At 41.1% G+C, this 15,281-nt stretch overlaps 1 protein-coding gene across 4 annotated transcripts in view; it reads right to left on the bottom strand.

The window, feature by feature from the left end:
• The window catches only part of COL14A1 (collagen type XIV alpha 1 chain), a 220,956-nt gene that overhangs the window by 19,821 nt on the left and 185,854 nt on the right, over positions 1–15,281 (bottom strand). For all 4 annotated transcript variants that reach the window (XM_079140174.1, XM_079140175.1, XM_079140177.1 and 1 more), the window contains exons 41-45: positions 12,632–12,685; positions 12,113–12,184; positions 4,961–4,996; positions 3,930–3,996; positions 972–1,160 (exon numbers count right to left, since the gene is read on the bottom strand). In XM_079140174.1, coding sequence (XP_078996300.1) covers positions 972–1,160; positions 3,930–3,996; positions 4,961–4,996; positions 12,113–12,184; positions 12,632–12,685 — 418 coding nt within the window. The remainder of the gene's footprint in view (positions 1–971; positions 1,161–3,929; positions 3,997–4,960; positions 4,997–12,112; positions 12,185–12,631; positions 12,686–15,281) is intronic.

Genomic DNA, 15,281 nt, shown 5'->3' with positions numbered 1-15,281 from the left:
GAGATACTGTCTTTGTCATCTCCAGTTACATCCCAAATTTTATACGGGGAATTAACTCCACCCCTCCCACAAACACAGGATGACTCTCCGACCAGAGAGGCAACAGTGAGCCTTCCCAGACCTACATCTAGAAATTGTGTCTTAGACCACACTTCCATCCCTTGACAATTTTGCTCATCATTTCTTCAAGGTTAATGTTTTACCCCACTTCCTACATCCTTTTTCTCTGGAATGACCAATGAATTTTACTAGGTGAAATTCAAACAGAGGAGACTTATTGTTATGTTTCATAATACTTTTAAGAGTCATCAAAGGTAGAAGAGAAGGCAAAGTTGGGATCTCTATTTTACAGAGACTTTAGTGGGAAAGACAAAGCACTGGCCAAGAAACTATTAAATAAGTGTTTCCTCATATTATAGGAAGATCAGCTGTATATGGCATTTAATTTGAAGTTCAGAGCTGCATGTTCCATACAGGGATGTATGAGTCACAAGTCAATATGATTTGGGACTCTTCTCAGGATTGCCACAGGCTATTGCCCAGTCTGTGCAGTGCACACACACAAAGCACCATATCTGTGCACAGAGAGAGCTCTCTGCTCACCATAACACACACGGGATGCCACATCTACTCAGTGAGGGAGCGTTTTCTCATTCTTCACCCTGGAAGGGGCTTCTTAATTCATCCGTCTAGTGGGGACATCTCTTTTCATGAACTCAAAAGCCTCTTAGAAGTAAGTTGGGGTTCTGACCCTACTGTCATATAAGCAGATGTGGCTCCTGATGAATGTGTTGTATACTGCTCAAGTCTCTCAATCTTGGGGGCAGATAAATAAGAAAGTGAAGAAGAGATTGGGTAGAATGAATTTAGGCCCATTACTTCAGACTTTATCATCATAAGAGCACCACTATCAGGCTCTGTCATCGTCCCCTTCTCAGGAGAGTTCCCACGTGAACAGTGGCCCAGCTTACCTCGTTCTCCTGGGGATCCTGGCACACCTGCATTTCCTGGGAAGCCTGGTGCACCCGGGGGTCCTTGCTCACCAGGAGTTCCAGGCGAGCCTGGTCTTCCAGGCTCCCCAGGAGGCCCTTGGACGGTCCGGATAGAGGAGGAGTGGCTGGGGATCTGGTTGAGGATGGCTGTGTACCTCGCCATATGACCTGAAGTACGAAGCAAGAAAATAGCACTCAATGAACGATCACAAGAAGAACAGGAGGATGGGGGTACTTTCCATTAAGGCTCCAAATGATTCTATTCAAAACCCACCAAGGGGGAAAAAAAAAAAAAAAAACACCCCAGAATATGTTGATTTCCAACTTAGGATTTTTTACATATTACTTGGGATGATATTAACGGCTGGACTGTATTCGAGCCACATCTCATGTGTTTGGAATTCCAGAGGGCACGTCAGCATTGCAGCAAGCATCACTGAGCAGAAATCATAAATTTTATCTTCACCCCAACATTTATCTGACCCCTAAACCCTCTCCCAGCTGCCTTTTCCTACAGCGATTCCCCTTCCCCTTGTTATTTGTCTTTTTTCCAGCCCACAAAGCCTGCCCCACCCGCTTGCTCACAAATCCCCAGACAAGTCCTATGTCTCAACTCATCTTGGTTGCCAAGCCTCTATTTCAGGAAACTTTACTTGGGTCCCAGCTGCAAAAACTCCCACTAGCTTTATATAATAAAAATCTGGCACTCTCTCCCATAGTTCCTTAACCCAGCTGTGCCTGGAAGAATGCATTTTAATAATTAGAATAGATTTGCAAAGCACTTGACACCCGAATGCCTCTTTTCTCCAACATCATCAGGAGATGGGATCGTTGAAGTGATTATTATTCATAGCCTTTTCAAATATTTAAAGCTAAGTAAAAGACAGAAACCACTTTTTGAGGAAGTACTTCTAAAATGTTTTCAATGCCATCTTAAGCCTTGGACTGTGACGGCAACTAGGGACCCTCTCCTGGAGACTCAAGGGCTCTCTGTAGGAATGCACACTGGCAGCAGGTAAGGGTACCCACAGCTGCTTTCTCAGCTTCCTTCACTGACAAGGGCTGTCCTTTATCACATCCCCAGCTGTTGTCACTTTGGCCTTGCACAGTTTCTCAAGTCTTCTTAGCATGATTCTTCTGGTTAATGGAAAACTATAAAGCAGATGAGTGAGCGTGTAAGAAAGTGTATACTAACTGATAAATCAAGTTCTGAGTAGGAGCCTAATAAATAAAATAAGGAACCCAGAGGAAGAAAAAAACCACGTTAAGGAGGATGACTGAATTGCCAGAAATGCAGCCTCTGAGTAGGTTGCATACAACCTCTTTAATTTCCAAGCTGCGCCAACTGGCAGGGCCTCCCTGTTTTACAGACTTGTTTAAATTTTCTTGTCTAAACTCCCTAACTCTACTTCCTGCAAGTCATTCACAACAATCTGAAAATTCCTAAGGGAGAAAAATCAATTTTAAGCCCTCCATTTTTAAATAATCACATATTATACCAGGCTTCATTTTATTGTGGAATAAGGCAACAAATATTGCGGAATTTTCTTCATGTGTTGGTCAGCAAGTCATATAAGGTTTCTGATTGTAATGGTCTATTCATTTACATTGTATTAATATGAGAAGCCTATAAAATAATGCAGGAAGTGGGATAGTTTTGAATGAATTCTACTCCAGTAGAGACTCAAGTTCAATTTCCTTTTTCTACATTATCTGTTTTAAAGAACCTAATTTGGCACAAAACTATCATTTAATTGATAAGTTGTCTCTTTGGTATACATTTAGTTTGGGCACTATAATATCAAATCAAATTAAATTAAAACAAATCAAATTAAAATAAAACATGTGTCTGAAGATAGTAGCTTTTGTCCTCGGTTTGCCCTGATATTTTTGTCTTAATGGAAGTTCTTCTAAGCCCGTGCAGAGCTTCATGCCACACCTCCCCCAGGGTGAGAACTCAGAATTCAGGTGGAATTTTGGGCAAGGCCATTGGACTTCCTTGGACATTTGTAGGGCTACTCTGGCCTAATTCCCTAACTTTTCTGGATGGAAATAATCATAACCCTGAAGCTGACGAGGTAGCCACTCTGCTAATGTTGGCCCCAGAGAGGAAGGGTGCTCTCCAGGTCGGGTGTAGATGGCAGAGCTAGATGGGTTTGAAAGGAATCATGTCTTTACTTGACCTCAGCTCTTCTGGAACTGAATAAATCCCTTGGAAAAGAGAAGGGTCCACTCTAGCCACCCTCTGGTTAGATTACTAAGATAATACATTCAGTCAGTCGGCAGGGGCAAACACGCAAAATGAAATAGAGTGCCGTTAAAAAGTGTAAGTTTAAAATGAAGAAACAGTGTTTTATCAACTGTGTTCCAGCATAATTTTTGGCACAAATCCCAAGAGTCCCATCCAATGTCAAATGAACCCTGTCACTCTGTGTGTGTGTGTGTATGTGCGGGTGGGTGTGTGCACACGCACATTAGTATAAAATCTAAGTGATAAAGGGAAGAACTTTAGCCTAATCAAAAGATAACAGATATAAAACAGATAAGAAGGAGATACTGATTTAAATCTTGTGAATTAATAGGAATCAACACTATGAATCATCTTTATGAAGGTACCTCTGAAGACACAGCCTGGCAGCTTTCAAGTGCTGACACTTGAGAAGAGGAATATGAGAGCTCTGATCTGTCAGTCATGTTAAATCCATATGGGCAAGCCCATCGTTCTTGGACACAGGAGTTTGCCTCCTGGACCACGGATATTGAGTCAAGGGTAGTCTGCAAGGAGATCTTAATGGACCAGTAGTGGCCATCTGAAGCTCACAATGTCTTCATCAACACAAAACTTCAGAGGACTTCTCCTGGGCTCACAGTCACAGGAAACACAAATTCCAGGTGAAAAGCAAGGGGGCACAACCTGGTCATCTATGACACACTTACTCTGGATGAGCTGTTCACATACTTGACGCGCCACTGCCCTCACCATGGCTTGAGACTGCAGGTCACCCTGGATGAGAAAAAAGCACACTTCTAAAGCACAGCCACATGCCAGGTCTACCAGGATATGGGTGACTGGACCTACTGTTCCCACCAGGGCTCTTAGGCTCCTAGCAACAGGACAGACTGACCACCATGGTGTGTGTAGAGCAGTAGGCTATGTGCACTCAGGGTTCAAGGTTCCCGAGGTCTTTATTAGGTTAAAAAGCTCAACTAAGCATTTTTGGTCCCAGGTCCCAAAAATTTTAATAGTTTAAAACAAACCTATATATATTTAATGCCTCATTTATATGTCTTTAGTGCTCATAAAATACAGCAATTTCTCAAGTAGTGGCTCCTTTGATACTAATAACAACTCAGAGGAAAGACGATAAACCTATTTTATAGCTGACCAGCATTAAACACATTTCCCAAGATTCATGGAGGTAATCAGATGAGCCTAAGTCTGGTGCTGTTTCTATTATAGTCAATAATACAATTATACCATCAACTGCACAATTTCTGAAAGAAGCCCCCTAAAACAAACTGATTGAAGTTTGGGGGCCAGTTCTTTGATTCCATGCCTGTTGCTGTCTTCCTGGATGTCAATATTGGACCATCAGGAAAACAGTTCAAAGCTATTACTTGAACTTTATATATACCTATATTTCTTTGGAATTTCTTCTGCATCATTGTATAATTTCCTTGTCAAATCCACTTTCTGAGTTAAATGAGTTTGATTCTGCCCATTTTATCCTTGAAGAATGGAGCCTAACGTCAATGAGCAAAAAGGCAACCAGAAACTAGCTCTCCTGACCTCTAGTCCACAGGGCTGTTCCTACTGGGAAATGTGCTAACAGTCAGGAGTAGGGCAGAGGGAGGAAGAGGGACTGGTATAGTAACAGTGAGTAACCACGAAGGTAATACCATCCTTTCAGACCCTCAGGAAATGGCTGGTTCAACAGCTATAGTCCCAAACAGCCAGGGAGACTTACCCGTTCTCCTCGCTCCCCCTTTGCTCCAGGAAGACCCTATAAAAATGAAAAAAATAATCAAGTTACTTATAATGCTGCACGCAGCTAAAAGTAATGGTAGTGCCTCTTTCCTTATTTGATAAAGACATTTTTCTTAGCTTTGACAAAAATAGTTATGTAACATCAAGAATAAAACAGACAGTGACCTATAATCCCATCAAACATAAACATTTACTCCCCAGGCTCTTTATTTCCAGCAGAGACATGATATTTTCGGCTATGAAATTGGAGTCATGCAACAGTAATGTTTTGTAACCAACAGATTCACTGAGAAGGTCCTTCACATTTTTCTACATGAAACTCCATAGGTATTGAACTCTAAGGAGCTTTCATAACGGATTTCGGGAATCTCTTCTATTAGTTAAACTGTTTACTTTTAAAGGTGCATCTCCAAAGAGAAAGGAAAAGATCTCTTCTCAACCTGGGAGCTCAAGTTCAAAATAAGAATAGGAAATTCCATGGTCTCTCTCTGCTTTCTGTCTAACACAATGGCACACAATTTTCCCTAATTCTTCACAATACAGGTTCTCATATGTACATGAGTTCTCAGCTGAGTTATTATTTAATAGTGTGGCTTAAGCTACTCTTTGACCCATAAGAAATTTTACAATTATTGTAAAAAGTTACTGGAAAAATTGTCATTTTCAGTGTTTCTGCAACGAAATTACACTTAAAATGCAAAGCAGGTTTCTTCAGGAGGAAGTCATTTTTTTTATTATTTGGGAATAGGTACCACAAGAAATAGAAACAAAAAAAAAAAAAAAAGAAAGAAAAAAAAACTGATGAAAAATGCAAAGTGTGTGCTTGAAAGAGAAGTCCAACCTCTACAGATAAAGTAGGTGCTTCTCAGCACATGAGCTCCTAGGACAGTCTGTGCCTGCTGTGGACTTCTCTAGCCTCAGCTCTCAAGACTGCCTGATGCGTGGCAGGCACTCACAAATATGTGTTCACCACGTGCATGAATGCTTAAATTTTACTTCAAGTCCGCATACCGAGCCAATTTATGTTTCATTTCAACTACCTTGATTGAAAAAAAAAAGAAAGAAGAAAAATATCTAAGATATACTGCAGTGGGTTTTTAGAGCACTAGAAAAAAGTGTCGATTCTGCTTAAAAAGATATTTAATTTCCACTATAAAAACTTTCTTTTTGCCAAAATAAGATATACATAGCACTCTCCCCATATCAGCTCAACTTCTTTTTTGATCAGCTCAACTTCTTTTTTGGAAATAAATGTACTGGTTGTCCTCTTCCCTTATGCCTTAGGTTTTCACATATGGTAAATCCCCAGAGAGACGGCAATGTCCGCTAGTATAGGTCCAGTTGGAGATTAGAGCTATTTATGTCATCATCAAGTAAATCCTTAACACAAATAGCATTTCAAGCAACAGATGTAAAACAAAAACAAAAATCAGCAAACAAAAATAAGCAAGCACTCCACATTTTTAATATATTAAGACACTGCACATTCTAGTAATTAATACTTAAGCGACTTTTACCACCTTCCAAGGACAGCTCCAGTGCTTTCAGTTAACCCTTATAACTGTCTTATAAGATTATTCCCTTAATCCTTAAAATACTCCCATGAGAGTAACTCATGTGTTCTTTATAGCAGCTGTATGAAAGAGTATTTCCATTTTATATATTAGGAAAAAATGCACCATGAATTTCACTATGTACCATGAGATGCACCATGACCTGCCCAAGGTCGCATCAGAAGAACATGGAAAAGCAGGAAATGGAGCCCAAGTTGTGGGCTCCAGAATCCATGCACTTCAAGTACAAGCGGCACTCTGATGGAAGAAGGCACTAATCGGCACATCTGCTAGTCAGTATCTTCCATTCCAGTGAAGAGGGTATTTTCCTAATTAAAACAAAACTAAACTGAAAACAAACAAGCAAACATACCATCCACTGAAACTAATTCCAGGAACTCAGGATTAGGTTTCAACCTGAGTTATTTTAAAAACCATTTTACCTTGAATATTTCTATTTTAATTTTACCTTGAATATTTTTATTTTTGAATCAACACAACCTTTTGGTATTTCCATTGCTATCATTTATTATGTTGGCTTGTTTGGAAATGTTTCAAATTTAGAGAAAGAAATCACAGTGCCAAGCTGATTGTAAGATAAAGAGCAGCATCAGCTATTGACACTTTCTGGTAGAGATGGACAATCCTTGTTATTAAGTAGCCAAAGGACATAGTAGGCAGTCTCAATGAAAGATCTTTTTAGTGAAATATCAGTACAGCATGAAATTATTTTTTATTCCAACTTCTCTGACATCTTTCCTTTGATTTTTGCAAAGTAAAACAAAAACAAAATAAAAATTCCTGAGCAAGTGAAGGCCCATAACTCCACCAAGGTACGCTTTGAGGGAAAACACACAGTTCCTGTAGATGTAGGCAGGAAAGAGTGGCACATTTTCCTTTAATTTCAGGAACACTTGCAATGTAAAGAAAAGAAAATACAGTAGCTACATTCATAGATTCACAGAATTTTAGCACTGGAAGGAAGAGAAATGATCTCATGGTCCAAGTTCCACCTATGAAGAAAGCCTGCTAAACAAAACCAAAATCTCCTAGGCTGGCTTAGAGGTCTTCAGTGACCCCTCATCTGTAAGAATAATCTAATACTCCCCTGAATGTCAAACTAACTAGAACACAAACATACGAACATTCATCTCTCTCTCTCTCTCTCTCTCTCTCTCTCTCTTTCTATCCTTATATATGAAGTACTCTCTGTATCCATTTTTTTTTTTTTTTTGTGGTGCTGGGGATTTGAACCCAGGGCCTTGTGCTTGTGGGGCAAGCACTCTACCAACCAAGCTATATCCCCAGCCCTTCTTTGTATCAGAGTTTGAGCTGAGGTCTAGAAATATGAACATGACAAAATTCCTGTCATTAAGGAGCTATCACTGCTGTGCAGAGACAGACCTCAAAGCTGGAGGAGCCTGTGGAGGTAAGGGTGGCTTCCTACAGGGGACACACACACACAAACACACACACACACACATAAAGACAGAGAAGCCTGGGGCTCACCAGGTGGTAACAGGACAGCATCCCAGACAGCAAAAGCATTCCCAAAAGCAAAAAGTTATGGGACACAAAAGCATATATTTGGAGAGCATTCCATAGTTGGGTGTGACTCAACTCCAAATGAAGGGGCAATGACGGATTCAGTGGGAAAAGATGGTAAGGGCTGTGGAGAAGACCAGGTGCATGACACTGAACATGTGGGGCCCAGCATCTGAGGATGGCGTCCAGTGAGGAGAGGCGGACCAGGGAATGACACTTCAGAGTTGTCCTAAGCAGCTGGGGGATGGACCAGGCCCCATCAGAGCGTCCTCCAATGGACTTGGTGGGAAATGGGAAGAGCCTGAAATAAAACCTTGGAAGATGTGATGGAGCTGGAGTCAAAAATGACATGTGAAAACAACAGGGGGCGCCCTGTTTGCCTTGTGTTTTCCTCATCCCCACCTACCTGTCTTTGTGGGTAGGGATTCCACCCACATTTCAAGATCCCATTGAAAGGGCTGCGTCCTTCTGGACACCTGCCGCTGAGGGCAGTCTCCCCTCTCTCTCCCCTCTCTCACTTCTCTCTTTCAATGGAACTTTCATAGATTCCCCCTTGTCTTTCCCTTAAGGCACTTCACCCTTTCTGCCATGTATTATAGCGTCTTATATAAAACTGTCCTTCTCTCTCTAGACTTTCCACGATTTTTTTCCATGTAGAAAAGTCTTGGTCACCTCTTCTGCCCTTCAAGACTCCTCTGCACCATGTCATCCTGCACATAGTGTGCCTACTCATCACATGCTTTAAATGAATGAATTAGGGACCTGATGTTTAGAAAGACCGGATGATTTGTTTAAGTGATGTACTTCCCATTGTCAGATGGGATCATGTTAGATCCACATCTAGAACCTGTGCCTCCTGACTTCTAATTACAGAGCTTTTAAAAGATCCGCCTACATTGAGGTCAAGCTAAGCACCTGGCCCTAGCAGCAAGGAACACTTTCTGTCATGGCCCCCATTCTGCGGATGCAGAAAGGCACTAAATTCAAGCCAGTGCTTAAAACTCAGCAACAGTAATGCACATCTGCCCTGGGGAGCCGGCAGCTGGAGGCAGAGTACAGGAAAGCAAACATTTCTGGCACCAACTGTAGAAAGCACGTTGCTATTTTCAGTGGTACAGTCTGTCCCTCTTGGTCTCTTTCCCTCGCCTTCCTAGACAGACGTCCACAGGAAATCAATCAAGGTCTCAGCACCATGACACAGAGCCCGCTTTAACAGTGTTCCAGCCTGGCAGCCAGTAGGCATGTGAGCAATGGCAGCCCCAGGCAGGGGAAAGCTGGCTGAAAGGTTCAGAGAACAACTTGCTCCTGACGGGAAATCCTACTATGGATCCTCATCCACTATCTATAGGCCAGTTTTCACCTCTGACAATTACTTTTCTGTTGATTTATAACAAAAATGCCATTAACAAATGTTTTATTTATGAGAAAAAATTACAGTGCTGGGCATTGAAATGAGAGGACACTCTACCACTGAGCTACATCCCTAGCCTTTTTTATTGTTTTTAAAATTTTGAGACAGGGTCTCACTAAGTTTCCCAGGCTGTCCTCCAACTTGTGATCCTCCTGTCTCAGCCTTCTGAGTAGCTGGGATTATAGGTGTATGCCACTATGCCCAACCAGGTTTTCTGTATGCCCCATATTTTGAATCTAATTCTGAACCACAAAAGGTCAGGTGGGTTTGTGAGGTGATGACATACTTATTAACATATTTCAGGTCTTACTCTACCACTCCACATCCCACTGAAATGCCCCTAAAGCACCCAGCTCCTGCTCCTCATTTCTTAGCCTTTCCTAGTTAATCCCTCTTGCATCAAGGTCTTTCATTGCTTAGTTTAGAGAAATTAGTTCTAGGAGATACCAGTAAGAACAAGAAGATCTCTGGGGGTACAAAATTTACTATTTAACAAAATTAAAGTGGTGCTTTGGGATTTTCTGGTTGTACTTCAGAACACCTTGAAGGCTTTGCTAGTCTGATGATTCCTATACCTTTCTTGGACTATACATGAACTGCCTTTGACACTTCTTTGACCAGAACCTCTTGGACCCTAAGCCCTACTGACAGCTTCTGGAACTCTAGTTCCTGGGAGCACAGTTTGTAAAGCCGAATGAAACCTGCTTCAGAAAGAACATTTTTAAGTCTCTTTCCTAAAAATGAACAGCCTAGAATCAAATGAAAAGATAAGCTTGTAATGAAAGGATAACAGGGCCAGGAGTGTGTGTGTGTGTGTGTGTGTGTGTGTGTGTGTGTGTGTGTGTATGTGTGTTTTCAAGTGCACACATGTGGGTATCTGTGTATGTTTCTATGTACAGGATCATGCTCAATAACCTCTTTTTGAATTAAAAACAATAAGATGTCTGAAGATAAAGGAATTTGGTTTTCTTCTGTGACCTGATACTAGTTTGATTTGAAAAAAGGAGATGTAAAAATGTCTTGGACAACAATGCAGTTGGAATAAGTATACCACTTTGTGACTGCTAAGGATAGCACTCACTTGCGTGTACAAGTTAGGATGTGTCTGCTGAAATCGAGATGCATTTTTATGTGCATACCTTGTGTGTGTGTGAGTATATTTCATGTGACTCATAGCCTTCAAAGGCCTCTGAGGATGAAACCATTTTATTGAAATGAATTTCAAGAATAAACAATAACAGGACTAGCTGGTGGAGAGGGGAAGAGAGTCTCCTTCTGAATCAGAGCCAACACTTCTATTAAGTCTTGTTCACCACGGCAGGCAGAAAAGGCTCCCCAAAATGTGCACATTTAATCCCTAAACCTGTGAATGTGTCACCTTATGCAGCAAAGGGACTTTGCAAATGGAATTTAATTAAGGATTATCTGAGAGATGATCTAAGATTATCTGGGTAGACCAAATGTAATCACATAGGTCCCTAAAAGCAGGAACTTTTTCTCTGTGATCAGAGGGAGATGTGACTCTGGAGGAAGGGTCAGAGAGAGGCAGCTCTGTCAGCTTTGAAGCTGGAAGTGGGCCATATGCCAAGGAATGTGGGCAGTGCTTAGAAGTCAGAAAGTCAAGGAATTAGATTCTTCCCTAGAGCTTCCAGAAAGGAAATACCAGCACCTTGCTTTGAACCCAGATGAGACCAGGGCCAGACTTGTGACTTAGAGACCAGTAAGACAGTAAATCTGTGTTGTTCTAAGCCACAGAGATTGCAATAATCCATCAAGAATCAATAGAAATCTAACTCATCTCCCCTGTCTAGCCTCATTCATCAGATATCACTGTGCCACAACCTCTCAGCATGCCTGCTATAGTACATGCCTGTATTTCAATTGCTTTAGTTTATGGACATGAACTCTGTACAACACAGATGCTATCAGAGTGATAATACCTATACCTGGAAGGAACTGTTTGCAAGTCACAGGAGATAGGAAGTATAGCCACAGAGGACTCAAAGCAATAACCTCATTTACAAATAAGGAAGCAAGCCCAGATGTGTTCACTGGGCTTTCCATCTCTCCCATCCCATCCCCTCATACTGATTACATTTAAACACCAACCTAGGCGTCCAGAAGCACAAAAATGGGAGGTAAAGAATTGGCCATTGTGCTTCCATTTATACCACTGATCATTTATGTGTATGTGTTTTAATGAAAAGCTTGATCTTTCCGGTAGAATTTAGTAAAGCTAAATTTATTCCTTCTTTCATTAAACCTTGAATTTCTTGAGCTTTGTGTTTTTTCCCTTGGGAACCAGACATGATTAACACCTAGCTATTGTACCAAATCCTTGCACGGAAAACACTGAGTTAACTTAGACTAATACAGAATAACAAGCAATACAAATATCTAAGCAAATTCATGATTGATTATTCCATTAGGATTGTTTGACTTTAGCCATGACATATGTACAAATCAAACTTTATTTTAGGAGCTTCTCCAGTTTCCTTTGGGAAATCCCATAGAGTCCAATACTGAATGAATGTTTCTGACCAATTGAAGTGCTGGTAAATTTAAACACATAAATAATATGGTACAGGACACGTATCCTGACCAGCTACTACCACATACTCACAGGTGGCCCCAGGGCGCCTTGTGGTCCCATGCTGCCTGTGATCCCTGGGACTCCAGGGGCTCCAGGAATGCCCTAAGAGAAAGGCAGAAAAATGGAACAAAGGTGAGGACTCACACATTCTCATCTCTGATAGCCAACTTTCAAGCAGGAGTAACAAATACATGACAGCCCCCTACCCCTTATCACCAAGGCTTCTGAACTCTGTTCAGAAAAGATGGGAAGATGTTGATTAAGTCTCTACTATTGGCCAGGTATGGTTCTTTCACATTCAAGCCTTACCTGTGTCTAATAAAAGCTAACTCAATAAAGGTGGCAAAATGGCTCAGAGATAGAATAATCAAGTCATATAGATATATTATTTTTAAAGGATGCTATAGGGTGAGCTCTATACCAAGGAACAAGTTGTTACACCATAGCAAAGATGGCTACTGAGTGAAGGTCTGGCAGAAAGAAAATTCTCAAAAGAAGTGAAATGCTTTAAAGAAGAGTATATCCAGTAGTATATCTGGAAATACTTACAATGGGCCCTGGTGGTCCTGGAGGGCCAGAGGAACCATCCTTTCCAGGAAAACCCTGGGGAAAAGAAACATTGTGTCAACTAAGTGGGTGCTTTACATGACTTTCAGAATAGGTTCACCTAATTCCTTTTAATATCTAGGGTGGACGCTGGGGCAACAAGTCCTGCTGCTTGCTCTGGACTACCAAGGATTCACTGTTTTCAAACTCTTCATGGGAATTGTTCTTGGCGAGACTTTTATGTTCATTGGCTCCACAAAATTGTCCAGTGCAAGAATTTCAGGTGTAAAAAATGCCACTTACAAACCTAAACAGGAATTTGTTTCAAGAAAATGTTTTTATTAAACCATGCATAACAAATGAGGAAGGTGAATTCTTTGTAGTTAAAGACCAGACAAAGAGATGATTAGTGTCTTTCATGACGTAAGGGTCTTAGGCAAGGAATATCTACCAGAAATCTCTATTGCAACAAGAGAATTACAACACTGAAAACTCTGCAACTCCAGGAGCAGATGTAGAGAGAAAATGGGGGCAGGGGAGGCTTTCAGCTGCAACGATAGGATATGGATCTGACATTGAAAAATGTCCATCATCATGGGCTTACAAATGGCGACATGTGTGCTTCCATTCCATGCTGGAAGAGTTTAAAGCAGAAAGAAAATGATGGATATTCTAAAAGTACCTTCTAAATTAGTGGATGCGTGTGCGTGTGTGTGTGGGGGTGTGTGTGTGTGCGTGCTTTTTATGTGAGTGTATAGGAGCTGGAATGACTTACTCTTAAATGATTTTAGTTCTTAATTATGACTGCTGGACTTTCCAATGCAGTTACCATAAGATGAGATCTTCAATTTAAATTTTGTAATACGTTCATAACATTTTGTTCAAAATACCACCTCCTACTAGAAGGAAAGATAGACTTTTCACTATGGGACTTGTCTTCTGTTGGAATCATCATCACACATGTCATAGCAACTCAACCTAACCTGTCCAGCTTTCCTAATGCTCCTCCCAAACTTCCATTCTGACATTCCTCTGCTCTTTCATAAGCTGCCCTTTTTCTTTATCTTACTAAGAAAAATGCATATTCTTAGGGCACCCCATCCACATTCTCATTATCTCTCCCACCACGAGATGTCAAGCAGAGGGTAAAGGTGAGGCTGGTAAAAAGAAGTGGCGTGAGGACAGGAGAGGCAGTGAGAGCTAGCATGGAGCAGGGTAGGATGTGGGTATATGAAAACTGCTGGTTAGCAAAGCCCTTTCATCACTTCCAACCTCAGGCTCATGGCCATCACTCCAGAGAAGGCAGAGGAGGCTAGAGCCCTCTCCCATGCCTGGCTTCCTTGGTCGTCCAGGGTACGTTGCTTGGCTAGGTTTTGAAGCCTCCTCACAATTAGGTTGGAGCCACATGCATGAGCTCTGGCCAATAGAAAGGAACCACTTCCAGTTCTGGCTATAAACATTTCCTTGAGTGATTTTCCACTTTCTTTTCCCCTTCTGTAGCAAATGTAGAGGTCACATGTTGAAGATAATATGTTCCAAGAAAGACCCAAAGTCCCTGAATGACTGTGTGGAGCAGAAAGTGCCCTCCCTTCTCCTCCACCCAGCCTTGACGACAGCACCAGACAGTCAACAAGCAATAAACTTTTATTTTATTTTATTCTATTTGCATTTATACTACTTAGATTTCAGAGTTATAGTGTTATCCAATATTGATATAAAAGCTAGTGCTATTTTGTTCCTTTTTTACTATCTCTGTTCTTTTGCTATAGCCAAAAATATTAGTAAATCTGAGAAGTCTCCAGGGTTAAGCCCTGATACAGATTAACCTGCCTTGGATCTGCTAACTAAACAACAGAAGTTAATCTGACCTTAGTGGAAAGAAATAATTTTAAAGCGAGTGTAAATATAGCATGTCCAGGAAGAAAGGCATATAAAAATCAGAATATGTGGGAGATGAACAGAAACTTAGAACTCATTCTGTCCAACTTCCTCATACTCCATGTAAGAAATCTTGGAGCCAAGAAGAGGTTAGGAAATCTAGCTGGCAAAATTTTAAAAAAAATCTTTTTGACAATGTATTCCTTTTTATTAGATGAGTTTCTCATAAGAAAAAAAAAAAAGGCCTCTGGACACACATTCAATACGTTAAGAAGGCATTATTAAAAGGGCTTCTTTGCTTCCTATCTTGAAAGTTTTCTAGTACCAGATGAGGAGGGAGCATGCACCCACATGTGAGCCCACACATGACAGTCACCGAGACTGCCCAGCAATCAAAATTGTGGCACAGCTGCAGACTGTGCCCAGAAGGGAAAAACTCATATACAAACAGGGACGAACTTATTCACAGAGGGAAGAGAGCCATGACAGATTTCCTTAAAAGAAGACTGCAGAAAATTGCATTGTTCCAAGGAAGATGTACAGGAAATAACACATTGACACTCCTCTCCCCATCATGTGGGAAGGAGTTTAAAAAAGCAACATCACTCTGTGCTCCCATCTATGATGACACTGTAAGCATACTGCTGTTAACAGGTTTCAATTCGCCTGATTTACAGACCCTGCATTTTTCACCTGGAAGGGAAGATGATGCAATGTCTTCTTACATAGGAGCTTAATTTGGAGGAGGAGGAGGAGCTAGTATTTTAATGTGAAC

This window comes from Sciurus vulgaris (genome assembly GCF_902686455.1).
Source record: "Sciurus vulgaris genome assembly, chromosome: 1".
Taxonomy (NCBI): Eukaryota; Metazoa; Chordata; class Mammalia; order Rodentia; family Sciuridae; genus Sciurus; species Sciurus vulgaris.
Note: the sequence above shows the minus strand (reverse complement) of the source record. Positions and strands in the feature narration are given on the sequence as shown.